This window comes from Petaurus breviceps, unplaced genomic scaffold (assembly GCF_028583685.1).
Source record: "Petaurus breviceps papuanus isolate PSGF00001 unplaced genomic scaffold, PetGlider_PUasm1.0 224, whole genome shotgun sequence".
Lineage (NCBI taxonomy): Eukaryota > Metazoa > Chordata > Mammalia > Diprotodontia > Petauridae > Petaurus > Petaurus breviceps.
In genome coordinates this window covers 7,682,466-7,709,878 of record NW_027185887.1, presented here as the reverse complement: position 1 = coordinate 7,709,878, position 27,413 = coordinate 7,682,466, and the positions used below count along the sequence as shown (strand labels likewise).

The 27,413-nt window shown below is 36.5% G+C and overlaps 1 protein-coding gene across 9 annotated transcripts in view; it reads right to left on the bottom strand.

The window, feature by feature from the left end:
- The window catches only part of ATP9B (ATPase phospholipid transporting 9B (putative)), a 509,413-nt gene that overhangs the window by 13,045 nt on the left and 468,955 nt on the right, over positions 1-27,413 (bottom strand). For all 9 annotated transcript variants that reach the window (XM_069095002.1, XM_069095000.1, XM_069095001.1 and 6 more), the window contains one exon: positions 12,580-12,688. In XM_069095002.1, coding sequence (XP_068951103.1) covers positions 12,580-12,688 — 109 coding nt within the window. The remainder of the gene's footprint in view (positions 1-12,579; positions 12,689-27,413) is intronic.

The following is a 27,413-nucleotide window of genomic DNA, read 5'->3' as shown; positions in this document are numbered from 1 at the left end:
CCATTAGAATGTATTGCAAATAGGAACAACAATAACTCTGGGAAATAGGTGCTATTATTCCTATTACAGCTGAGGAAAATGAGGCAAACAGAAATTAAGTAACTCGACTGATGTCACACAGCAAAGTGTCTGAGGTCATATATTAACTCAGGTCTTCCTGACTCCAAGCCCAATGCTCTAATCACTGCACAACCTGGTAGAAAGGGTGGCCACTATCTTAATCCTTTCCTTCATTTAAAACTTTCAACTTCTTTTGGAGATGGAGAAATGCACCATAGAATTTTACAAACATACTTGTGTGGAAGGCTGAATGTCAGTTATTTTCCCAATAGAGAGAAAACAATTAGCAAGTTGATGAATTGCAATTCTGTTTATAATTTGATTTTGAAAGGTAATCACATTAATTTACTTCAGATCCCATACTCTGATTATAAGTGTCAATATGTGAAAATACTGACACCTTGAGCCTCTGTTGTAAGGGAAGATAACAAAATCAAATATACTTTTGAAACTCAAGCACATTATCACTTATTGGCAGGTATAAATGATTTTAATGAAGAGATAATTAAATTTTTGCTATCTAATTGACATGTAAATAGGCTCCTAATTAACAAATTTTCTAATTGTACTGTTATGTACACTAGTGAGCTTAGTCTTGGGTTATGCTAGATTTTTATGCATGTGTAACAACACTACTGAGGGATTTTTTTTCTTAAAGGAATGAATTTTCTGTTTTATGATCAAAGTTAGTAAGATTATAATGAACTTTGTTGCAATGGATCTATTATGTGAAATATTTCTATCTACAGAAAATGCTATTATGTCCATTAATAACTGTAAGTAATAAGATATTTGTTGAGTTTGGTAGATCAAAACTAGATGTGGGATATCATCATATTCCTTAAGCATGTATTTCATTCAAAGTAACCTTTTGAATGCCTAAGAGCCTCAGTGGGGGGAGCAGACATCAATTAGGTAAACATATGATTAGCTTGAGAATTTAAATATTATTGCACTTAGAAGTTACTAAATTAGCTGATTCACAAGATGTCAGTTATGACACTAACAGAGTAAAGTACTGTGAGAGGCAGCACTGCTTAGTGGCAGGAGACTTCAGCATTAGCCTACTCTGCATCCAAGGATCCCACCTCTTGGCCCGCTCCTGCCTTTTTACTGTGACTTCTGTCCATCAGCCTACAGGAACAGAATAAGAAACAACACAGAGGACTGGCCTCCCACCTGAGGGACAATGTAGATATCTAAATGACGACCCCTGCCCAAACTCTCCACTGCCAGTCTAATTTGCCCAGCTTAAGTCAAACTGTTCTTTTAAGATGATTGAAGGGAACAGCAAAAGTTCTCTAGTCCAGCCCATATCTGAATAACAATATGCTGATATCTCTGATTGGTGACTACCCAACCTAGGCCTGAAGACCTTCAATGGCGAGGAAACAAATACTTCCATATACAAACCGTCACTCTTTTGGACAGCTCTAATTGTTAGTATGTTTTTCCTTATAACAAGTCTTATTGGGATTTACTGAGGAGAAGCTTCTTAGAGGAAGTATAATTTAAAGGAGATAGAATTATGGTATGAAAGATGTGCTGGGACCCATAATTGGAAAATGGAATAGCATTTTTTCTTCAAAAGAAAGAGATTTTGGGGCGGCTAGGTGGTGCAGTGAGTAGAGTGCTGGCCCTGGTGTCAGGAGGACCTGAGTTCGGATCTGGCCTCAGACACAACACACACAAACAAAAAACCTAGCTGTGTGACCTGGGGCAAGTTACTTAAACCCAAATGCCTTCCAAAAAGCCCCCCCCTGCCAAAAAAAAGAGAGAGATTTGATAAGAGTAGTAGAGTAGTCTGGTGATCCTCAACTACCCAAGAGATGGACAGCTCCATATAAATAATATCTGTGATACTCCGTGGCCTATCTTAACAATGTTAGAAGGTGTGGTCAACAGATGCTGGTAGGAAGGTTACATTTCCTCATTTTCATTCCATTTTTTTTTTGGGGGGGGGAGCATAGCTCTGATTAAGAAAGATTTTCCTTATATTGGATTTGAAATTTACCAATCTGCAACTTTACCCTACTGTTCATAATTTATCCTTTGAGGTCATGCAGAAAAAGTATAAACTCTTCTTTAATAAGAAAGCCCTTCCAGAAAACTGCAGACAGACGTAATACCCCTCTTGGCAAAACATTCCTTGTCTCCTTCAGGCAATCATTATATGGCATAATTTCCAGTCCCTTCATCCTCCTTCTCTGGACATGCTTTACTAATGTTCTTTCTAAAATTCAGATCCCAAATTGAACACAGTTCTCCAGACGTGGACTGATCAGAGAAGAGAAGAGTAGAATTCTCTCATCTGTTTCCCCTTTTCCCTTCCCTAGTGTAACTTCTGGCATGGGTGTGTGTGGTAAGGTGGTGAAATCACAGGTTCACAGATTTAGTGGTAGAAGGGAACTTAGAAGTTATCTAGTCCAACCTCCTTATTTTACATAGGAAAAACATATTTCTATCTAGGTCCTCTAACTCCAAATCCAAAGTTCATTCTATTGTACCATGCTGTATCCATGAAAGAGAAAGATAAGCTACAGTCAGAGAGAACTTATAGAAAGCATTGTCCCAGACACAGATCATAATTTTCTGGAGCTTCTGTGGGTTAAGAGGCATCCTAAACCCTTCCTTGCACTTAACTCTTCAACCACAGTCTGCTCTTACAAATTGACCAAAGTTGGGTATCTGGACTCCCAGTGCAATAGCAGTAACTTAAGACAATCATGATGCAGTAGTGCTGACTTTCTTAAACCTCTTCTATATGAGTCAATGTTTCTAGGTAGAGAGTGGAAGGGGAGTCCTATAGGTGTAACTTAAATAAAGATTGGGTGGCTAATGGGGAAAGCCATGTTGAGGAACAGCCTTCCCTGAGGATACAGAGAAATTGTGTTTGTGATAATAGCAGGTGGCTGACCTTACTGTGACTTAAACACAAAATCACATAATAGTCTAGCTGGAAGGGACCCTGGAGATCATCTAGTCCAAAAGTCTTCATTAATGGACAGGAAGACTGAGACTCAGAGAAGGAGAGGAACTTATGCAAGATCACACTCTGTAATTAATTGCAAAGTTAAAGCTTGAACCCAGGTCTTCTGATTCTGAGCCCATGACTTCCACTTCTTTTACCCCATGTAATAAGACCATGTAAAAAATACCCATAATGGTATTTTTGAAAGGCATGGAGGATCCACATATCTTGGCTAGGGGGAGGAAGAGAACAGTGGCTAATAGGAATAACCATCAGGGATAGTTTAAAGAGGGTGGGTCTAGTCTAGTCTTAGAAAAGGAATCAAAGATCCATCCACAAGCTTGTGTAAGTTAAAAATGGGCTGGATATATAAGAGAGAGATAGGATTAGATGGATGAAAGCATACAGTTCAAGGGAACCATAAGAATAATTTTTAAAGCTGGACTTCATTTCTTTTTACTGTGCCTATCTTTGCTCTACTTCTCTGTACTTAGGTACCCTAATCTATAGTAATGCTGCTTTTTGGGGGGGAGAGTGGAGAGAGAGGAACAAAATAAAAAACCTAAAAGCTGCACTTACTTGTTGAGTCTGGCTGGCTTGTGGTATAAGGTTGTAAGGTTTGCTAAGGACAACAAAAAGCCCTTTTCAACGTTTTAAAAATCAACCATATAATGATGTAAGAGGAAGCCTAGCTTAATAGCAGTTCATGAAAATACATTTAGGAATTTTAGTTGACAGAGAACTGAACATGAGTCAACAATGTGATATGGTTGCTATTTCAAGTGCTAACAATCTCAGACTGAATTAATAAAACAAAGGAATAGTAATTGTATGCTGTCTTAGGTCAGACAAACTTCAGTAGTATTCTAACATTGATGTTCTATGTTAACATTCATCTCTATATGCCACATTTTAAGAGGGTCACTGATAAAATGGGGACTCTCCAAGAGGGTGACCAGGGATGATGAAGAGACTTCAAGTCAAATCATAGGAAAATCCATTGACAGAATTAAGAATGATTTAAAAATATAAAACTTGAGCGAGATCTGATAGCAATCTGTAAATATTTTAAGGACTATCAACAGGAAGAGTAATTTAAACATATTTTGTGATGTTCCAGAGGAAGAACTAGATCAATGGGTGGAATTTAGAGGTAGCAAGCTCTTGCTAACAATTATGACTGTCCAAACAACGATATAACTCACCTTATGAGATAGTGAGGTCCCCATAACTGAAAGTTAGCATGCATAGGCTGGATCAGTACAGAAGTCAAGGAAATATGTATTTTGGATTAAATTATGTATCTAAGATCCCTTCCCATTTAATATCATATAATTCTATGACAAGAAGAATTAACAAGGGAAATATATTTTAAAATTACACAGAGTGAAGCCATCAAAGCAGCAAATTCATCTCAAATGAATCAATCAAGTATCTTAACCAAAAAAAAGCTCCATACCTGTTTAAAGAATTAATATATCAGAAAATTTTAAGAGATCAAAAAACGCTAGAATGCAATATGGGGAAAAATAGGATCCTTAATGAGAGATTTGTCTGAAGTGGCCATTTCTTCTTTTGTTCAAAATTAATCCTGCCTGAGATCATATTGCTGACTTCTAAAGCTCTAATTTCTTTATCCTAAAGGGAAGAATTGGAATTTTTACAGTTAAAATTTGGCTCTCAGATATGAAAATACAACTTGGGCTTGTCAAGAACTGGGAAACAGATACTATTCAATCTCACAGTTGCTATTATTGTGCCAAATGTCTGTATGCCTATTATAGAAGTCAGGGTCAGGGAATGTTAACATTACTTACGAAAATCCAGAATTTGTAAAAGATGCAGCTGGAGTCTGAATGAATGCCGTATTTAGGATTGTAGAAGTTATACAGAGCAAAATCTTCCTTGTAGATATAATTTTTAAAAATCTATGTGATCCCCACAGGGGATCTATATTCAAGATCCAGTGCCTTTGGTGAAGATGTATGGGGTTGCCGTGATGAGCCATTGCTCTGGAGGTACCACGGAAGGGTTTGGGAACAGAGAGTTTCCCTTTCTTTTAAACAGAAATGATATGGAACTCTTGGCCTGTCCACATTCAGTTTGCTTTGGCTCTAGTTTGATTTAAAAAAACAACAGCAAAAAAATGATAGTTGGCATTTACATAAACAGTACCTACTAAGTGCCAGGTACTGTGTTAAGGGCATTACAATGTATCTCATTTGATGCTCACAACCACCCTGGGAGGTAGGTGCTATTATCCCACTTTACAGAGGGAACTGAGGCAAACAGGGTTAAGTGACTTGCCCAAGGTCAAACAGCTAGTGTCTGAGGCAACATTTGAATTCAGGTCTTTGTGATTCCACTGTACCACCTGGTTGCCTTAAGTTTACATTCTAATGGGGGAAAGTGTGATATGATATATAAATGGCTATATGTATATACATGGTAATTTTACAATGATGGAGAGAACACTAAAACAACAAAACCAGAAGTGATAGTTCAAAGAGACAGGACAATCCTGGAACCATCACACATCCGAGGAAAATATTAATTTTGGGCTGCAAGTTTAATACCAAATATTTTCAAAGAATTTTTGAAGGCTTGACATAACACAACTCAGCAGACAGTTTGATAATTTAGCTCCAAGGTTTCTTTTGAAAGCTGGACCCATTAAATTATGAATCAGTCTTTGCATTCATAACCATGAGCCTGAGATATTTCAGAAATATATCAGGTGGCTCAGTTCACTATGAATCATTTGGTTGATTCCAGTCCCCAAATCTCAGACTACTGTGGCTTCTTATGGAAGACTGCAAATCATCTTGGATGAATAAAGTCTTTTGTATGGTCATGAGAGGAATGAATCTGCAAATTTCTCTTTATACTTGCAGCACCTAAAAAACTAAAAGGGATTATACTCATCATCAGGAGCAGCCTTTAGTAATTTAAAGCACAGTTTGGGTTTCTGAGAAGTTACAACCAAGTACTACAATGCATCATCTTGTGTGAAGAATAAAAAATTGCAAGATGGAAGAATAAAAAAAAAAGTTTGTTATATTCAAGACCGACTTTTTACTTAGTCAAAAGTATGTCAGACTGTTAATGCATGAACTATATAAATTTTCAGACAAAAAAAAAACAATTAAAAACATACAAGAAATAGATTCACAGAATCCTAGAACTCAGAGGGACATTAGAGTTCAGCAAGTAAAATCTCATTATTTTATAAATGAAGAGACTGAAGCCCATAGAACTCACTGGCTTGCCCGAAGTCATTAGTAAATTAGTGGTAGGGCTGGAATTAGAAGTGAGATCTTCTCTCTATCTGTGACAGCACTTCCACATAGAGCCCTTTGCTCGATACTTTCTCTCTTTCTATGGAAAAGTATTCTTTTTATCTCATGATTTTTTTTTGAAAGACAATATGGCTCAAGCAAAGCCAAGAAGTACTTATTAAGTGCTTATTATATGCCAGTTAGGCACTGTGCTAAATACTAGGGCTACAAAGAAAGACAAAAACAGATACTAGAAGTCAGAAGGGGGCTTAGGGTTCAATGATTTAATCATTTTTTTTCCTTTTAAATTTATTTACTTTCAGTTTACAACATTCAGTCCCACTAGTTTTTGAGTTTCAAATTTTCTCCCTCTCCCTCCCCCCCCTCCCAAAGACGGTATATAATCCCATATAGGTTCTACATGTACCTTCACATTAAACATATTTTCACAATAGTCAAGTTAAAAAGAAGTATAACCAATGGAATGAATCACAAGAAAGAACAAAACAGAATAACAACAAAAAAAGAGAGCAAATAGTTTGCTTCAATTCAATGATCTTTATCATATCAGTAATTTGCTGTCATTTTGCATTTATTACTTGGTTTCCTTGACATAATTTTTGAGAACAAAATACATAATAGAAATGCTTCAGATACATTATTTTCATAGTTTTAGTGTCCCTTAAATAATTCTTAATATTCAAATGATCACTGGGAACTAAAAATTGCAGAATTAAACAGGTACCAAAGATTACAACTGAAACATTTCTCTGGAACTCATGACATGTACTGTTTCTTTGCTACTTTGTGAATTCTTCTGTATTGTTAAATTGTATTATCATTTACCTTTTTATGTATTTAATGCACTCAACTCCCCAACTAAATTGTAAGCAAAATATGGATGGGGACTACATGGACATATTTCAAGCAGTGTTCTGTACATCATTGGCAGCCCAAATATTTATTAGATGACTGGCTAAAACCATGTCCAACCCACATCTATTCATTATTTGTGGCAGTAGAAAAGATGCAAAGGAATTTAAATTGCTCTCAAAAAAAAGAGCTCAGAAAAATGAAATAATGTACATTCAAAAAAATTCATCCAGTAAGATTTTATCCAACTGAGAAGCTCAGTATTTGTAATATTACTTTCACTACTAAGGTTTCAGGACTGTCAGATGCTAGAAAGGAAACAGTGTAAGACAGAAGTAATGTCAACAGGCAGATAAAAGTAGGGTGGCTGAGTTGGCCATGCAGTATGAAAAATTCAGGACCAGATTTGAAGATACTGAAAAATGATTCTCAGTAACTGCTCATATTAAATGAAAATGAAAGCCTAAAACAGATCTAAACCAATTAAAAGAGAATATGGCTTAGTGGTATTCCAACATGTCTAACTGATATTAAGTGAGAGCACGGAACTTATTGACTCAGTGACTCCAGCTGGAGATGAATCAGCTACCTCATCAGAAACTTGTGACCAACCCTCCAAATAGACGCTAGTTGCTGGGGTAATTTAGTACTTAACCTGCTAGCATAATTACACAGTGTCCATTAAAAATAAAAGAACAGGCTGATGGGTATAGGCAGAAACGAGTGGCTTTTGTTTTACTATTGCTTTTTTTTCAATACCTGAATAGTTAACAACTGCTCACTGTATGCTACAGTTACATGCACTTATGTGTTAACAGTATAGCTAGGAAGTGGAGTTCCTGAGGAGATGTTGCATTTCTAACTCTCTTTAGCTAAGACTTCCCATGTTGCTTAGGGTACAATCTCCAAATTTTTACATCTCAGTGAATGAAAGGTTATTCTTGCTTAACACAGTTTTGATGGATTCCAACTAATATTTTAAAAAGTCCCTTACAAAAACACAAAAGTAATCTTTAAATACCAAAAATTACTCCTTTTACTTCATGGTTACCATGCCTCATCATTTTGATGTAATTTGACCATATATGATGCTTCCTGATAGTAATAAAAGAGGTTTGGGACAGCCTTTTGTCACTAAGGTAGCAACAGTATCGTTGGAAAACAAACAAAATGAGCACCACTTGAGAGCTGGGGCTCTTTTGCCTTTTTTTTTATCTCTAGTGCCTGGCATAGTGCTTTGCTTGCAGCAGACACTTAGTGTTTTCTTGTTGAAAGAAGGAATTCATCTGCAGTGTAGGACAGGAGAAAAATCTGAATTGAGAATCAGAAGATCTAGATTTAAACCTTGGCTCTGCTCCTCACCATGTGAGTGACCCTAGGCAAGTCACTTTTACCATCTCTGGGTCTTGGTTTCCTCACCTATTAAGTGAGAAAGAACTAGATGAATTTTAGTCTCTTTGACCTGAAATCACACTGGCACCTTATAAGAACTCTGTGAGGGAGGGTGGGCAGGTAATCAGCATCCCCATTTAAAGATATGGAAGCTGAGACTCAGAAGGATTGCCCAAGGTTACAGACCTAGTTAGAGTGTGATCTGAGCTGGAGCCCTGCTCTGTTTTAACTCCTAATCTGTTTTTGCCCCAATATTATGTAGGAAGTGAATGAAAACGTTTCTGGTTATCAGTCCTAGTCCTAAATGTAAAGAGAACTAGTGAAAACCGATCCAAACCTGAGGTTTGGCAAGGCTGGCTCTACAGAAAGTCACAGAGCAAAGCAAGTGCGTGTTCAGTCCTTCCAGTCTCTCCTTCATCCTGCTCCACACTGTTCACTCTCTCCCTCTCCACATCTCCAAGGGACCCAGTATACTAACAGTCTATTCCACACTTGCTGCTCCACTTAGGATAAGATGTTATAAGATTCATTCACACTAAGGTATAAGTGACTAAATAAAAATGTAAATGTTCCTTTATTTCTGTCTTAAAATTAAATTAAATAAATTAAAAAATAAAATATATTTTATATTATATAAAAATATATATTATTATAAAAAATTAAATTAAATCAAAATCTTGAAGCTATAGTGGAGAAAAAATCTCAGATTATCAATCACTGCCTGAATATTTCTGTTTTTGGTGTTGGGGGCTTGAGTGAATTCTTGAAATCATACCATAAGGGCAACCACCTATTTCAACAATTCCCTATCTACTACATCAACAACATAGGTCAATCACACAGGAACTGGAAAACCAGTGTTGGATGATTCATCTGTCTAGCCCATCAGTCCTTTCTTTACAAACTTCGACAAAAATTTTGCAGCATACTTTGGCATTGTGATTCTCACAAAAGGACAAGTTTAGATACTGCACTGTATGAGAGAAGCAGCACTGGAGTTCAAGGCTGGCGATCTGAACCCAGGTTCCAACACTGACACTCACTAGCTGTGTGACCACAGCCAAGTCACTTAACTTTTCTGAGTTTGTTTCTTCATCTGTAAAATTACTGTTGCCCTTGTTCCCTACTGAGTCATAGCACAGGAACAAAGTGGAGCAATTAGGACTAGACAGCCTAGGGATTTGCCCTGGCAATAACACCCCTTCAAGATTATAAGCATTCATCTGCCATCCATCCACTACTATTTTTATGGCTAACAATCCCCAATTATTTCCTTATACTTGTATTACTCTAACACTGGTGACATAGGAGCAAACTGACTCCAGGCCCTCATTCTGTTTACCCCATCTAGCCCTCCTTAATCCTACTGCACCTATGTCCCACTCTAAACCTGCCCTTTTCTTTAAAGTATTTGGCCCTCAGGAATTTCTGTTCCAGAGTGAACATACTTCCTGGACCTCTTTTTCTCACACTCCTCCCATCTATTAACCCTGAGATCAGGATTGCCCTAGATGACAATGTATCCTTAGTCATGCTCTCTAGCACAACCCCTGACTGGTCCTAGAGAAGAAGCCAGAATACTCCATGTTCCCCACTGCTACTTCCAGATTTTTCCTTTACTGCCACCACTCAGCAACCTCTCCTTCTTTCAAGTTCACTCCATTACATTTTAAATCCAATTCAGATAATAGCTGTTGCTGTGTACTGGCCCCAAGGTCAGTCTCCTGCTTTTCACAAGCAGGTAATTCTTTGGCTCAATATCTCAAGGCCTTTCCTGATACTAGGGAACTTCAACATTCATAAGGATTCTCCCTCAAATTAAATATCTTTAAATCCCAAGATCTACTCTTTCACTTTACCTCAGTAATACATAGGGATGGTCACATCTTAAATCTTGCTCTCATTCACAGGTGCTCCATTTTCATGATGAAAATTCTAACTTTCCTCTATTGGATCATAGCCTCCTATTATCCCAGCTCTCCCTATGCCTCAACTCTCCTAAATCCATTCTTCACTCACACCATACCTCTAATCCCTCCACCCTGAGTGTTATTTCAGGGCATTAGCCCTGCTCTGAATTTACTTTCCTCCTTTTCTAATCTCTACCTTATATTTGGCCAATTTAACTCTTATCATCTTTGATTCTCAGATCCTTTACCCCCTGTCCTGTAGTTCATCTCTCACCAAATTTCAGTCCAGGATTATTCTTACCATGTCCCTTTTCAAACTCTATCTATCCATGGCCTTTTCTCAGTCCTCATCCTTCTCCATTTATCTGCTACATTTGACATTGCTGACCCTCTTTTCCTCTTGGATGTTCTTTCCTTCCGGTGTGTATGTGTGTGTGTGTGTGTGTGTGCGTGCGTGCACACATGCATGTTTGGGCATGAATCTCTCCTGGTTCTCTTCCTGCATCTCTGAGCACTTCTCAGTCTCCTTCACTAGCTAGTCCTCCACATCACACCGCCTAACTATGGGTAATTCTTCAAGGTTCTGTACTGAGTCCCCTTCTCTCCATAGTCTCTTAGTGATCACCTTAGTTCTCATGTGTTTATACCCATAACTCACAAATCTCTCCATATATGAATATATATGTATATACACACATACATTTACACATACATGCAGATACATGCTTATGCATGTGTATATGTACATGTCTATATCTATTTACATCTCTACCCCCAAGTCTCTCTCCTAAGCTTCAATCTAACAACACTAATTGCCTATTGAACATTTAAAAGTACATGTTTTGGAAACATCTTCAGCACAGTACATACAAAACTCAATTTATCTTTCCTCCCAAACTTTTCTATTTTTGCTGAAGGCACTGCAATCCTTCTAGTTCTCATGTTCATAACCTTGGAATTATCCTTGACTTTTCACTTTTCCTCACTTTATATACCCAATGAGTTGTCAGATCTTGCTATTTCGATCTATCTATATTCTGCCACATACAAACCCTGTTCTTTACTCACATGGCCACCATGTTAGTTCAGGCCCTTACCACTTTCAGATTACTGCAATGCTTCCTAATTTGTCTCCCCATCTTAAGTTTTTCCTTAATCTGGTCCATCCTACATATTGCTGTGGAAGTGTGATTTTCCTTAAGTTCAGACCTGATCATGCCAATTCCCTAGGAAACAAATTCCAGGGACTCCAGAAAAGCAACATTGCTTCTAGGATAAAATAGAAACTGTTTAATTTTTAAGGCCATCACAATCTGATCTAGCTTACTTTTCCAGCTTCAACATACATTACTCTACCTCCCAAATCTGTGATCCAGCCAATCTGGGTTTTCTTTGTGCCTCTCATAAAACATTCATCTTCAGCCTCCATGACTTCACACTGACCATCTCCTCTGTATGAAATGCAAGCAGTTACCCCCACCCTGTTGCTGACTCCCTCGACTCCCAGGATCCTTTTCTTCTTTCAAGATAAAGTTTCTACATGAAGCTTTTCCTGATCTCCACCTCTGTCTGTCAGTGTTCTCCTTTCCAAAGTGCCTTCTAATAAACTTGGTAGATATTAGTATTGATTCTCCTTACTTTTAAATGTTGGTATATTTGTACTTGTCACTCCTTTCAGAATACAAGCTTTCTGTGAAAATAAATTGTTTCATTCTTTGTATTTCTATCTCCAGTGCCAAGAATGGTGACTGACAATCAATGCTTGTTGATTGATGCTTCTTATCTCAGAGTGTCATATAATATGAACTTCAAAAAAAATTTTTTTGAGAAAAACTCAATCCTTGACATTATAATTTCTTTTTTGAAATTCTACTTGGAATAAATTTTTCAAAATAATTAAGAACAATCACAATTGAGAAACATCAGAGAAAAATAGAACATAGTCATAAATTTAATTTATTTTCACCTAACAACCTGGCATATTTCTTTATCTTTATTTAAAAATATCAATATTTTTTAAAAGTCTGAGTTTATCTGTGGCCTTCATAATCATCAAAAAATTCACTTTCTGTTAATCCTTGATGCATAGTCTTACCTTAGTTAGATCTTTGTAAAGCTCTGGATATAGCAATGCCATTTCTGGTTTCACATCCTGATCCAATACTAAAGAGAATACTGGAAACATTGTATAGATTGTTGCATACCTTAAAAAGCAAAGATATAAGAAACATAAAATTTCACAAAGCAGTATATGAAATTTTTCATAGCACAGAATATAAGCACTTAGGCTATAATTGAGAATTTTAATAAATATTGAAAAACATTTCTCATAGTTCACAATATGACTCACAGTCTGCCAGTATTCACTGACGTCTCATTCATTTATCATGCTATTTTTAAGTGTAGGAAAATATTGCAGACTAGTAAAACATTTCGATAGCTCACTGAACCAATAGAAATAATAATGATAATAATATCAACACATATGTATTACCTATTATGTTCCAGGCAACACACTAAGTACATATACACATACATACATAATTTTATCTGATTCTCACAGCCACCTTGGGAAGTAGATGCTATTTTTACCCTCATTTTATTATCCCCAGTTGAGGAAACCGAGGCAGAGGTAAAGTGATTTGCCCAGGGTCACAAAGCTAGGGATTGTAAGGTTAGATCTGAACTCAGGTCTTCTTGACTCCAGACCCAGTGATCTTTCCGCTATACCATCTAGTTGCCCCATATTTAATCATGTCATCTGATTCTTCCCCTAAATTTATAGGAGATAAATGCCCTCTTGGGCATAATGACTATGTCCTATATAGATAGATGTTAAAGCACTGTTTTAGGAGAGGACCATAACATCAGGGAGGTGATGCCATGATATGCAAGTGAACTGGATTTAAGTGAGGGAGGGCTGTGCAAAATCATCAGCCTCACTTTCTTTTCTAGAACCATCTGGATCTGGTGGCAAGATGCAGATCAGGATGACTGGAACTGGTCCTGGATGCAGTGGGAGACCTTGGCCTTTTAAAACTAAGTTTAACATGTCTCAGTTTGACTGAGGCAATGCCCATTCAGTGATTAACGGTAGGTTAAGAAATGAGGCAGGTAATAGTTTCTTTTACCTAGTGAAAAAAAAATCAGTCTGGGAGGGGAAGATCCTCAGGGTTTCTGGACAAAAGAGAAAAAATTGCTATTTACCTTCACTTTGAGCCAATCAGGGCCCAAACCTGGGACCTATTGTTGGCCAATCAGTGAGAGTCTGAGTGATTTGGGTTTAAGGCATGGTCCTTAAGAAAGAAATCTAGCCCATAAACCCCAAGATAGCTAGCCAGTATTCTGCAACCAAAATTTACATTCCTTTGGGCAGAGCACCCTCAGGTAAGGGTGTAATATCCTTCGTGGACCAAGGGAAGTAAGGAAGGAAGATATTAATAACTGCTTATAGACTGCCACCTATCTTCTAGCCTGGAAAAAGGACCAATAATTCCTGAAGTAAGTTGATAGAGGGATATTGAAGTTTCCTATACTGGATACTAATATTTTGATTATGGCTTGGCCACTTTTACTCACAAAATTGCTCAGAGTGGTCACTATCGTCTATTTCCTGGTGATTATCCTTCATTTATTCCCGTCTCTCCTCTAGAGACAGGAGGTCCAAAGATTGCTATTGATTTTACAGATCCAGCATTAGAACTTATTCATTTTCCTACTAACTTCCCTTGGATTGATAAAGTATCAACAGCAATTCAAAAGCAACAAAACTCTAGCAGGTGCTCTTAGGCCTTACTTTTTCTAAATCATTGCTGAAAATGCTATGTGGGGTTGAAATGAAAGCTTTACTGAAAGTGATGAGATGAAAAATTTTCAAAACATACAACTAGGAAATCTGAAATTCCAACTGTGAAAATCATGAATGCTATAAAGTGGTCACATATATTTGAATTTATACTACTCAGAGTAATAATTATGTAAACTATTGTTATTTATCTCCAGCACAATGAAAATAAACAGTGAGAATTGGAACACATGCTACCATTTCTTAGGATTAATTATCCACACTAATCTGGACCTAGCTAATATCACTTTTTTTTTGTTTCTATGAACTCTATTATGGAAGGTTATTAAAGTATTCTGGTAAAATCTTGTTTCACCAAATCTCTTAGTTGTTTGCTATTTTTTCTCTAGGTGACTATAAGTTGCTTCATGATTTGTTCTAGTACCTTCCCATATACTGAAGATAAACTTGCTGGCCTACAGTTAGATTTTTCTCCCTTTTCCTCATTATTCTCTTTTCCCAGTATTTAAAGATTTCTTTCCCCTTTAGCTTTTTCAGTCTTACCCTAACACATTAGTGTTATTTCTTTCTATTCAAGGGCTGATGTTTTAAAAACCACTGGCAAAGTTGATTTAAAGATACTTTTTAAAAGACATCTGATTTATCATGTAGTACCTATACCCAAACTGGGATAATAATGTCGCCTCATAGAAATCTGAAGAATTAAGGTAAACTTATTCCAAAGCAAATTTTAACACTTCTCAGGTCACAAGCTATAGAGAAGTATTATACATGAGATTATTATAATAAAAGCACTTTTTAAAACCTATATTTATTAGCATTATCAGAGACAGGTTCCTATATTCAATCATAATTTTACTATCTTATATAATTATGATTTCTAAATTAAGAAGTAATCACTTCTATCTACAATTTTCTTCTTTTTTTTCAACTTATCTCAAAGATGCAAAAGGGGGCTGGGAATGATTACATTGTATATAAAGGTCCTTGGAAGAAAGGCATTACAGAAACTCAAAGTATAATTAGTACTATTATGTAAAATCAGTGCTTTTTTGTAGCAGCAAGCACCCTAGCACACCCAGGGTGGCTGCCAACACAGGTTCTTAGATCTGTTTCTCCAAAGGAAAGCAACTCAAAATGGGTTAACAATCTTACTTTAATCAAACATATATTATTTACCTAGTTCAGGGAAAAGGTCAGCACCCCGAACTTCAGAGAATAAAACAGAAATAGATAGAGAAATAGAAATAGACAGAAAAACAGATCAGCAGACAGGGCTTCAAGCTATTTGACCATTACATCCATACCTAGTCAGTTACCAGAGAGAGAAGCACCAACATCTGGGTTTTCAAAGCCGGGGGCTCAAAACACCTGCCCAAAACACATGCCCCAAACATCTGGCCAAATCACACAACTCTTCCAAAAGTGAGCCCCAAAGCAAAACCTCACATCAGGGTATATATAGCCTTCTCCTGGGTCAGAGAATGTCACGACCCTCTTGACCCACTGCCCAATCACAAAGTAACAAGGTGTGGGCATTCCTGAAAAGCAAGCCTCCTGCCACAGGCTCCATGTGACCACATTCAGCCTATTAGGGGGCAGAGTATATTTTCAAATCAGGTAAGGTTCTCAGAGTCACTCAAGCCCATCATAGGGCCTAAGGGCAGGGAAGATCTTCAGATTTCCATTCCTATAACATATTTAAAAAAAAATCTGTAATGTAACAATTATTACAGAGTTTTAAACAATGGCAAAGCACAAAAAAATTAAAATAGAAGAAAACCTGTTCCTTCTTGTAACTTAAAAGATTTTTGCTCTTGGTTTTAAAATACTATTTGAAATATTTCTGGAGACAGGAAGGTACTAAAGGAACTACAAAAATGTATGTTAACTTGGAAAAAATCTACTGAAATATTTAACCAATATATGCTACCATCTATATATCATTTGTCCCTATTCTTTCATTACATTTAAGGTTTGAGATGAGGCCTGAATAGATTTTAAAGCAAAATTCATGAATATTGAAGTTGAACTAAATGGGCCTCATGCCCCCAGAGCAGAAATAGAAAAAGAGGGAAGACAAAAAAAAAAAAGGATTGCTGTAATTTGGGGTGACAAGAGTACTATATAATTCACTTATTTCACAGAATACATGACCTAGCACAAACAAATATATGCATGCAGCACACAGCCTACCAAGGGTAAAGCAGGTTGGTAATATAAGAAATAAACAGGAGTCTAATAGTAATTTGAAGAAGTAATGCAGGGCACTGAGATTCCGGGGATAATACCGAGTAGATGAACAAATGCATCAATGGCCAGAGTTTATAAAATGAGCAAGGACAGGGACTATCACCAATGGAGATATATAGAGACTTTCAAGTATTTCCTTGTGAAGGTCATGTAGTAAGGGAAATAAATATTCAACATTCACCTATTTTGGTGTTCATGTCCATTTATAAACAACTTAAAACTTACTTGCAGCAGGGATGTAAGTTGCATTCCCTCTTATACATGGGGCACTTAAAAATTTTCTTCTTTCTTTTTTTCTTTAAATTTTTAATTTATTTTAGTTTTCAAAATTCATTTCCACAAGATTATGAATTTCAAATTTTCTTCCCAGCTCTCCCCTACCCCTCACAGGGCACTTTTGAAGCACATGCAAAAGAGATGTGTTTCCAGTCATAGGAGGGAACATAGGAAACACAAGGAGGCAGAAACAGAATGCCAAGCTACATAAAGCACTTGGTTAAACACCTGTTCATTCATGTGCCTGTCACATGGAATCTTATGTACTGAGGAACCAGTCTAGACAGAATCACTGAAATGGTCACAAAGCTATGAATCTGTGGATCCCTCTCTTGTCAGTACCACAGAGATTTAACAGAGTAGGGAAGTAGTCCAGACTTATCCCTCTATTGGTACATTGAGTTATGCAGGCTGTATAGGTCCCAAGGAAGATGGAACTCACCAGAAGTGAGGGTTTTGTGATGAAAAGGAAGGAAAATCTTCCCTTTTTTGGGGGGTGGTGGGGTGGAGCAGTGGAAGGTGTATATGAAGTTCAGTAAAAGCTGTCCTATAGCAGGGTAGCTGAGGACTTTTTTTGGGTGAACAAAATGAGCCAACCAGATTATATTTTCACAATTTCCTTCAGCAAGGGGTCCCAGACAGATTTTTTATAACAGACATGAGCCTGACATTGATGTTTCCTGGATTTCCCTAAGTAGAGGTATAAGTCAGAGAGATTTTGTGAAAAAGGGCCTAAACTAAACTTGGGTCCACTAAATCAGGGCTAATGCGTTATATACCAATATGATTTCAACAAACTGCAAAAATGTGTTATATCTACTTAAGTTAATAGGTTAAAAGTGCTAGGTTAGAAAGGTGAGACAAAGAAAAGGCATAAGGGCAAGCAGGTTTTAAAGTGTAGGGGAATTTATTCAGATTTTAGTTAAACTAGAGCTTGATTTAAAACATTTTAAAACAATACGGATTCTAAATACTGGTGTTTGAAGATTAAATCTGACTGGAGGAGCCTGACCTCAAGCAGGAGTCTGGATTAGGGCAGGCCTGCACAACCTGCACTGGGTAGGCCACTTATGGCCCATGTAGTTGTACACCAAAGGATTTTGGGTGACTCCTGAAAACTGTAGAGGAAAACATCCCCTATTTTTTGTGGGCTGCTGAAATTCTTTGGCATGCCCATGAGGGTTGCTGTTTGTGCAGGACTGGTTTAGGACCAAGGTTTACAACAAAGCAAGACTCTAACTACAACACATTTCACTCAGTGACCCAGAGTCTTGATCCACAGGACTTCCACATGAAATGAAGCTAAATATAAGACAAAGATACCAAATAGGAGACTGTCAGTCCAGCACAAGTCAATTGTATGATAGGGTAGCTGAAAAAACTAATAAGATCTTGGGCTACAAGGAGGAGTAAGAACTTCTAGGAATGTAAGTTTCTTGACAACATAATTATTCTAGATAGAATCACTGAAATGGTCACAAAGCTATGAATCTGTGGATCCCTCACTTGTCAGTACTACAGAGATTTTTTTTTCCTTTTTGGTCCTCGTAGCCCCAGTGCCTAGAATAAAACCTAGTAGATAGTACGAACTTAATACACACTTGTTGAGTGTGTTACATATCATGCACATTGAGTTAACTGACTGACGGAGTAGATAGTCCTCTTCTGCCTTGGTCACATCACATATGGAATACAATGTTCCTTTCTGAGCAAGTCTCTTAACTCACGTCTCCCCCTCTTTTCTGAGGACTTTGCCTCTTACTAATAGTAAGAAAAAATTCAATGTGAACTTCCTTTTTTTCCCCAATCTCTTACTATTAAAACCCCTTGATATCATATCCTACTCTCTGCATCAATCCTCTAATAGTACAAAGAGGGGGACCTCTATGCTAAGGCCACAAATACATACCCTTGATTGACTCATTTTCTCTAACAGATTAGATTCTCAATCATTCATCGTGACTCTCTCTAATCTCCAACCTCTATCACTTGGTTCTTGTCCTTTTGCCATTGATAATAATAAAAACAACAGCTAATATGTCATTTAATTCTGGGAGGTAAATATTATTATTATTATTACTATCATTTTATAGATGAGGAAACTGGCAGAGATTAAGTGACTTGTCTAGGGTCACAATCTGCTAAGCGTCTGTTGAATTCAGGTCTTTTTTATTCCAGGTTGAGTGCTCTACCCAAGTCTTCTCCATCCTTAAAACAGCCTTTATTAGAGTTTACCATCCCTTCAAGATAGCATTCTATATCTCTCCTTCCTCTCTCCATTTAGCTCCTTGAAACAAAAAAGTATTTACAAGGCTGCCTCCTCCTCTCCATTTCCTCTCCACCCACTCACTCACTCACTCAGCCCTTTGTAATCTCACTTCTGACCTTAATACTCAATTGAATTTATTCTCTCCAAAAGTACCAATTATCTCATTTTTAAAAAAAAGGTTTTTTTAAAAAATTGATTTTGTACATCATCATAATTTCTCCTACTATCACCTCCTCTCCCTCCCAGAGAGTTATCTCATAAGACAAATAGTATTTTTAAAGACAAAGAAAAAGGGAAGAAATGAACATCACTGGTTAATACATCAAAAAAGTCTGAAAATATGCAATATACAACATTTATGGACAACCTACCTCTACAAAGGGGTAGTTTAGGAGTAATTTCTCATAGTTCTTCCATGCTTGTTCTTGATAATTCTGTAACATTCACTTTTGAATTTTTTTTGGTGGTTGTATCTTTCATTTGCATTGTTAAAATCATTGCATATATTGTTTTCTTGGCTCTGATTACTTTGCTCTGTATCAGTTCAGGGAGATATTCCATACTTTTCTATCCTCATTACATTCATCATTTCTTGCAGCATAGTAACATTCCATTACATTAATGTATCACAAATTTGTTTAAATGACCCACTGATGGGCATCTACTTTGCTTCCTATTCCTTGCTATCACAAAAAATGATGCTAAAAATATTTTGGTGTATATGGGTGTCTTCTTCTTATCAATGGCCTCCTTGGGGTAAAAGCCCAGTAATGCAAACTCTAAGTCAAAGGGTATGGGCGTTTGAGTCACTTTACCTGAATAACCCCAGACTGCTTTGCAAAATAATTGTACTGATTCATCGACCCACTAGCAATTTACTAGTGTGCCTATCTTTCCACATCCCTTCCAACACTGAATATTCCAATTCCTCCCCTCTCCCCCCATCTTTACCATTTAGCAGAGCATGATGTGAAACCTCTGGGCTGTTTGGATTTACATTTCTTTTATTATTAGTAATTTGGAACATTCTTTCGTATGGTTGGCTAATAGTTTGCAATTCTTATTTTGAGAACTGTTAACACCCTCTGGCCACTTATATGTCTGAGTATGGCTTTATATACATACAAAAACATATTTATAGCTACGTGCATATATACACACATATACAAACATACACGGCTATAATATGTACAAATGTAGAGGTATAGTGCTCTTATATTTTGGATAACAAATATTTATCAGAGAAAAGTGATACAAAGATTTTTTTCCCCATTCATCCACTTCTTTTCTTATCATAAGTGCGTTAGTTTCATGCAGAAATTTTCCAGTTTCATGCAACCAAAGTTGTCTATTTTATCTTTTGTCACTGCCTATATTCTTTATATCTCCTACCCATAGCTTTGAAAGTTATATGGTCTGCTTCTCTATTAAGGTCAAGTATTCATTTGGAATGTATTGTGGAGTACAATCTAAGTTTGTTTTCTGCTAGACTGCTTTCCAGATTTCCCAGAAATTTTATTTTAATCAAAAAAGTTCTTTCCTAAGTAATTCTGGTTTCTTGAACACTGGGTTACTGGGTTTCATTGTTTCTGATTTTCCCTTGTCTAGTCTGTTACACTGATGTACTTTAAAATTTTTTTAATCAGTACTAGATTGTTTTAAAGACTACTGATTTATAATATAGCTTGAGGTCAGAAAGTGCTATTTCCCATTCATTCCTATCTTCTTGCATTATTTTCCTAGATATTTGAGATCTTTCATTTTTCCATATGAATGTTGTTATTATTACACTGAGTTCCACAGAGCATCACCTTAATAATGTGATTGACCAAGCATTAAAAGTATAATTTAATTTTGGTAGTATTATCATTTTTATTATATTGGCACAGCCTAACTATGAACAATGACTATTCCTCTAGCCAGTTAAAGTTGTTCTTTACATCTTAAAGGAATACTTTGTAATTGAATCTATTCAAGTATTTTGTGTGCTTTTGCAGATTGAACCCTAGATACTTTATACATTTTGTAATTAGTTACACAGAATGGGATTTCTTGGACATATCTTGGATTTTGCTATTATTATAAAGAAATGCAATTGATTTCTGAAGGTTTACTTTATAGACTGCAGTCCTACTGCAGTGTCTGAGTATTTCCTACGATTTTCTAAGTAAGCCATCATATCATCAGCAAATCAGGATAGTTTTAGCTCTTCACTGAATATCATTATGTCTTTAACATATCTCTTGTTTTAACTTATCTCGTTTTATGGCTAGAAATGTTGGCATTTTCAGAATTATATAACAAAAGAGTGAGGAAAGAAAGTATCCTTTCTTTATTTCTACATTTACTGGAAAAGGTTCTGGTATATTTCGATTGCATATGACGCTTGCTTTTAGTTTTAGATCAATACTTTTGATGATATTTTAAGAAAAGGTCTTTCTATGCCTATCCTATTCATCCCTAGTATAAATTTAACTTGGTCATGGAGAATGATTTATTGGATGAATTGCTGTATTCTGTCTGACATGATTTTATTTAAAATTTTTTAATCAATGGTCATTAGTGTTATTAGATAATTCTTTCTGTGTTTTATGTTTTTCTGATTTAGGTAATAAGAGTATATTTGTCTCATAAAAGGAATTGGTAGGGTGCTTTCTTTCTCAATTTTTTATTATAATTTGTATAATATTGGTACTAATTGTTCTTTAAAATTTTGATGGAATTAACTCAGCAGGATCAGGGTATGGGCCCCTCCCCCTCTTTAAAATTAGTTAAATTTCCTTTTTTGAAGATTGGATTAAGACTCCTATTAGTTTGAATTCTTATATTTTGAAGGTATTCCTCTATTTCTTTTGTGTTCTCAGGTGTAGTAGTATATAACTATCCATAATAGATTCTGGTTATTCATTGTCTTCTAATTTTGTTATGATTTCGCCTTATTTGTTATGTTGTTGCTATGATTGTTCTGTCCTCTTCTTTTGAATCATATTGGTTAAAAGTTAATTAAATGTATTAGTTTTTTTCAAAAAGGCTGGCTTTTAGTTTTATTTATTATTTCTATAGCTTTTCTTTTTGGCTTCTAGTTTATCTATTTTTCCTCTAATTTTTAATGTAGTCATTTTTTTGCTTATCATAGGTTTGTTTATTCCTTTCTAATTTTATTCTAATTTTTTAATATACATATACAGCACATTAATCCTTTCTTTTTCTATTTTGCTAATGCAGAGATATTATTTTCCTCCTAGGACTGCTTTAGTTACATCACAGAAAGTTTAGCATGTTGATTCATCATTATCAATTTCTTTCACATAATCATTACTTCTATGATTTATTCTTTAGCTCTCTTATCATTTAGGAGTTCATTTAAACAAATCCATTTGGATTTGTTTCTGTGTGTATGTGCTCCTTGGACTAATTACAATTTTTGTTATATTATGGATTGTAAAGGATGTCTTACTTGACTTACAAAGTACTTGGTGTTTGTTTTTTTTTTAAACATTGCTGGCAACATCTCTGTACCTTAATACATGGTCAATTTTTGTTAAAGTTCCATGTGGTGTTGAGAAACATGTATCTCTTTAGCAGTTCCATTTGGAAGACATCATAAATCTATATTCTTTTTATAGCTCTAGTTTTTCCAGTAATTTGCTGTTCTTTATTATTCATTTTGTTTATCTTTGTTAGATTTATCCAAAACTTAGAGAGGGAGGAGACTGAATTCTTGTGTCATTTCTCTGTTACTCTACGTATTGGAGTTCAGTTAATGTCTCCTTTATGAATTTAGATGCTAAGATTTTTGGAGCACAAGTTAAATATTTACATTAAATATTATATTAATTATTTATATTAATACATTTATTTTATTATTTATATTAAATTATATTTAATATTTATATTAAATATTCTTCTATAATTCCTTTCAGAATAGTGTAGTTTTCTCGTTCATCCCTTTTTTAGATTTTGAATGTTTGCCTTTGTTTTGACAGCAAGATTCTAATCCCTATTTTTTTAATTCATCTGCCTCAGAGTAAATATTTTTCTAGTCCTTCATTTTCATTTTGTGTATGTCTTTGTTTTTTTCACGTATGTTTCTTGTAAATAATAGATTGTGGGATTTTTTGAGGGGTATGCTAGCACCAACTCATGACTCACAAGAGCCTCTTGTTAAATTTCCAGTGTAATAATTTATACCTCAGAAATTGGCGAATGCTACAAATCAGAGCTTGATTTACTATCTTGTTGATTGACTAGACTTAGAGTGGCAGGAAAAATATTAATAGTGCAGATTAAATTTAAATGTGTCCCATGAACAATTTTTCTATTGGAAAGCTGGTTGTTAAAAATTTATCATCACACTCCTGGGTTTTGTTTTCTTATCCAATTTGTCACTCCTTTTTGTTTTATTAAATTGTTTAGCACATTGCCATTTAAAGGTATGAGTGAATTTTAGATTTTCCTCCATTTGTCTCTAATATTGCTTTTTTTTCCCCAAATTAAGATTTTTCTCTGTTCTGCTGTAAACATAGTACTATGTCTCTTATTTCAACATGTTCTATTTTAAGGCAACTCTATACAATGACTCTCTTCCTTTCACACTCTAACTTTCCAGTCCCCTCTGTTTGTTGCCCCTTTCCTTAATTTTGGAATTTTGCTTATTACTTCCTTTTTCTTGCTTGCTTTTATCTGCTCATTTCATTCTTCATTTCTGAGTTAAGTAGTCAAGTAAACTCTCCTTTCTTCTCCTCTTCAACTTACACTGTTACTAGTATTTCAAATTTAATTTTCTGTGCCTTCCCTGTCTTCAATATTTATCTTCTCTCACTAGTTTAGATCTTTCTTTTCTTTTATTCATGGCCTTTTATTCATATCTACTTAGTCCTTTATTCTCTGTGTTGTTCATAGAATTAAAACTTTTGAGGTACCATTTTGGGCTCTCTCGTCTAAAAACATTCTGTCATTGCCTTGTACATCTTTCTCCTTGGCTCAACCCCCCTTTTTGTTGTTGTGCCTCATTCTTGGAAAAATACCAGTTCCCTATAGGTGACAGAATATTGCCCCATGGTAGGAATCTTCCTATGCCCCTCAGTGTGTTGTTCCTTACTGACCTTTGCCTTCCCTTTGGTTATTAAAACACACAAACACACACACACCATTCACTTTGAAATCTCCTCCCTGGATTCATGCTTTTCCTTTCTTCTAGGTGTCATTTGTCCCCGCTCTGATTCCTTCTCCCAAAGCAGATGAGTGGTCTCTTCAAGGACCAAATCTTAATAGATTATTTTCTCTGTAGATTCTCCATATGTATTTATAGAATATCTCTCTTCTCTAATATTCATAGTCGTATCCCCCTTCTACTCCTAGAACAAGATCTCCCACTTTCTTTCCAGCCTCCTCAGGCACTAAAATTATTTTCTTAAAGCATAGGTCTGGCCATTTTCCCCACCCCACTTTCTATTCTCTCCACTCAACAAACTCCATTGGTTCCCTATTACCTCCACGATCAAAGATAAAATTCTCTGTTTGGCATTCAAAGCCTTTCAAAACCTAGCTCCTTCCTACCTTTGTAGTCTTCTTACATCTCACTCCCTAACCATGTAAACTTTGATCCAGTGACACTTCTCATTCTTTAACTCAGTTTCAAAAAAAAAAAAAAAGATTCACCTGTGGAGGAATACCTGTGTTTTAGGCCTGTTTTCCTAGCATCGTATCTATTTGATTTCTATTTTCACCCTTGCCTCCTTGAGCATACTGAGAAAGAAATTTCTTAAGGGTTTCTCTGTTGTTATTTTGTTGTGCTGTCCTTGATTGTAGCATATTTGTCTTTCTTCTATATCTCCTATCTGGAATATGTGAAAGGCAAATAATTTCTTCAGGTATGATTTTCTTTCTGGGAATCCTTTGGATGACACCTATCTATTCCTTTTAATTGAATGCCCATCTTTTTTCATTAATTATTAGGCTCAGGATTTTAGGTTACATCATCTTGGGTGGCTTTTCAGTTCATTTGCTCTTTGGAACACATTTCATTCCCTCTTGTGGTTTCTGGTGGGTACAGAATAGTCTTCTGCATTCAAATGATCTTATCTTTACATTTGAAAGTCTTTCTCCTGGTTGCTTGCAATTTTATTACCAGAATTGTTAAATGTAATCACTGTGTACTGAAGTTGCTGGTGATCTGTGTTTTGTTTTAACTGGGATTTTGTTTTCTCGGAAGTTTTCTTGCATTATTTTCTACCCTTTGCCCTGGCTTTTTGACTGGCCATGTTCTTCTGGGAAACCTATAATCTCTTTGTATCTTGTTTTTGTGATCCATATATTTCACTTGTATGAAGATCATGTTTTTTTTTTTTTTTGAGGTTTCAGATGTGGGTATAAGGTCAATGCTATCCTCTTTTGAATTTGGTTCTTCTTGCTCACCACAGTAGGATTCTAAAGTCTTTGTTTTTCCAATTTGCTTTTAGCCCATTGTGACTGCCTATTTTCCTAGCTTTTAAAGTAGATCTTTGCTTCTGGGAGACAGAAGGCTCTGACTCATATGTCTTATGTTGGGAGTTAGGGGCCTAGTTATTGGCTTTGTGTGCTGTGGCCTCTGAGTGCCTAGACTGAGGCCAAGGCCAGGACTTTCTGTGTTGCCCCAGGTTACACTAAAGCTCACAGCGTGAGGTGTGATCTGTCCACTTCAGGTTTCTGCCTCCGTGCCCCTGGGCTACAGCTCAAGCAGGCTCAGCTGCTGGTGGTTGGGGCTGCACTGCCTTCTGCCAATTCCCCTGATTGTATGAAGGCACATCTGGGGTTCTGATGTTAGTGCTTGCTGGCTCCACCTCCCTGGGGTTCAGGATTTCCTGCTGGTCAGCTGATATAGGGCTTGTTGGGATGCCTCCCACCCTGTACTTTAGCCTCAGCACAGCCATAGCCATGCCCTTCCTTCAGGTTTCCCAAGCCTGCTGCTGGTTCCACTATTTCTGGATTTTACTCTGGGTCAATATTTTCTAGGCTTTTTGTGGTCAGAGAGGGAGATGAGAGCAGCCACAATTTACTCTGCCATCTTAGCTCCTGGAAGTTTAGGTAGGTGATTTCTAAACTTCCAGGCTGTGGGCTGATAGCCCCAGAAGTAGGTGTTGCTGCTGCCACCACAGGCCCTGGCTTGTCTCTTACCCAGCTCCTGTCCTCAGGTGAGAGGTTTGGGAATTGCCCCTAAGATGGGTGAGTCAGTTCACCTGGGCTCACTTCAGCTCCACTATGTCTCCACACTCTGCACTCCCTTGCCTTACACAACAAATTCTACCCTTTCATACTTTCCTGGGCTGGAAATCTGCTACACTCCATCTCCCAATGAATTCTGCCACTCTAAAAACCATTCAGATTCACTTTTTAGAGGCTACTGAAGGAATTCATAGATGAGTTCCTGCTTTCATTCCTCTATCTTGGCTGCACCAAAGATCATGTTTTCTTTCCACAATACTGCTTTTTTAACTTCTCTTCTTTCAGATTATCCTTTATTTCTATACAGTTGCATTTCCAGTTATTTTTTGTTTCTTTGATTAGTCTTGCCAGTATGGATTCAAATTTTTCTATTCTGCTAATTAATTTTTCTCTGTAGGCCATAAATTCTGCTTCACAATTCTTAGTTCTCTTTTAAAATGTACTATTTTGATTCCATGCTCTCAGAGAAATACAAATGGTCCTCTGCCTGAGCAGATGCTGATCCATTTGCCTTTGTCTTGTAATATTTACTCAGATTTGCCCGGACTCTTTTACCTACTCAGGAGGCTACATTCTCTTCTGATATGAATGTTTTCCATTGGTTTATCTACCTATGTTCAAGTTTTTAAATTAAGTTTTCTTTCTCGTTTTAGTAATTTGTCTTTTTTTTTCTTCTTTTAAACTTTTTTTTTGAGGGGGGGAAGGCTGGGCAATTGGGGTTAAGTAACTTGCCCAAGGTCACATCGGTAGTAAATGTTAAGTGTCGGAGGCTGGATCTGAACTCATTGCCTCCTGAGTCCAGGGCCAGTGCACTATTCACAGTGCCACCTAGCCGCCCCTTTTTTTTCTTCTTCTTATCATTCACTTTCTGATTCCGTCCCCTTTGCTGTCAGTTTTCACGGGCAAGAGAACTTAAAGCTGCTTCAGCCACCTCCCATGATGGCAATTCACATTTCATAGTCCTTAATCTCTGTCGCAAATGGCATTTGGAGGTAGGGAGAGCATACAATTGGCTCCAGCAAGATGGTGGGCTCTTTTCTTCAGGTTTAGTGCAATACAGACAGACAGACAGAAAGACACACACACACACACACACACACACACACACACACACACACACACA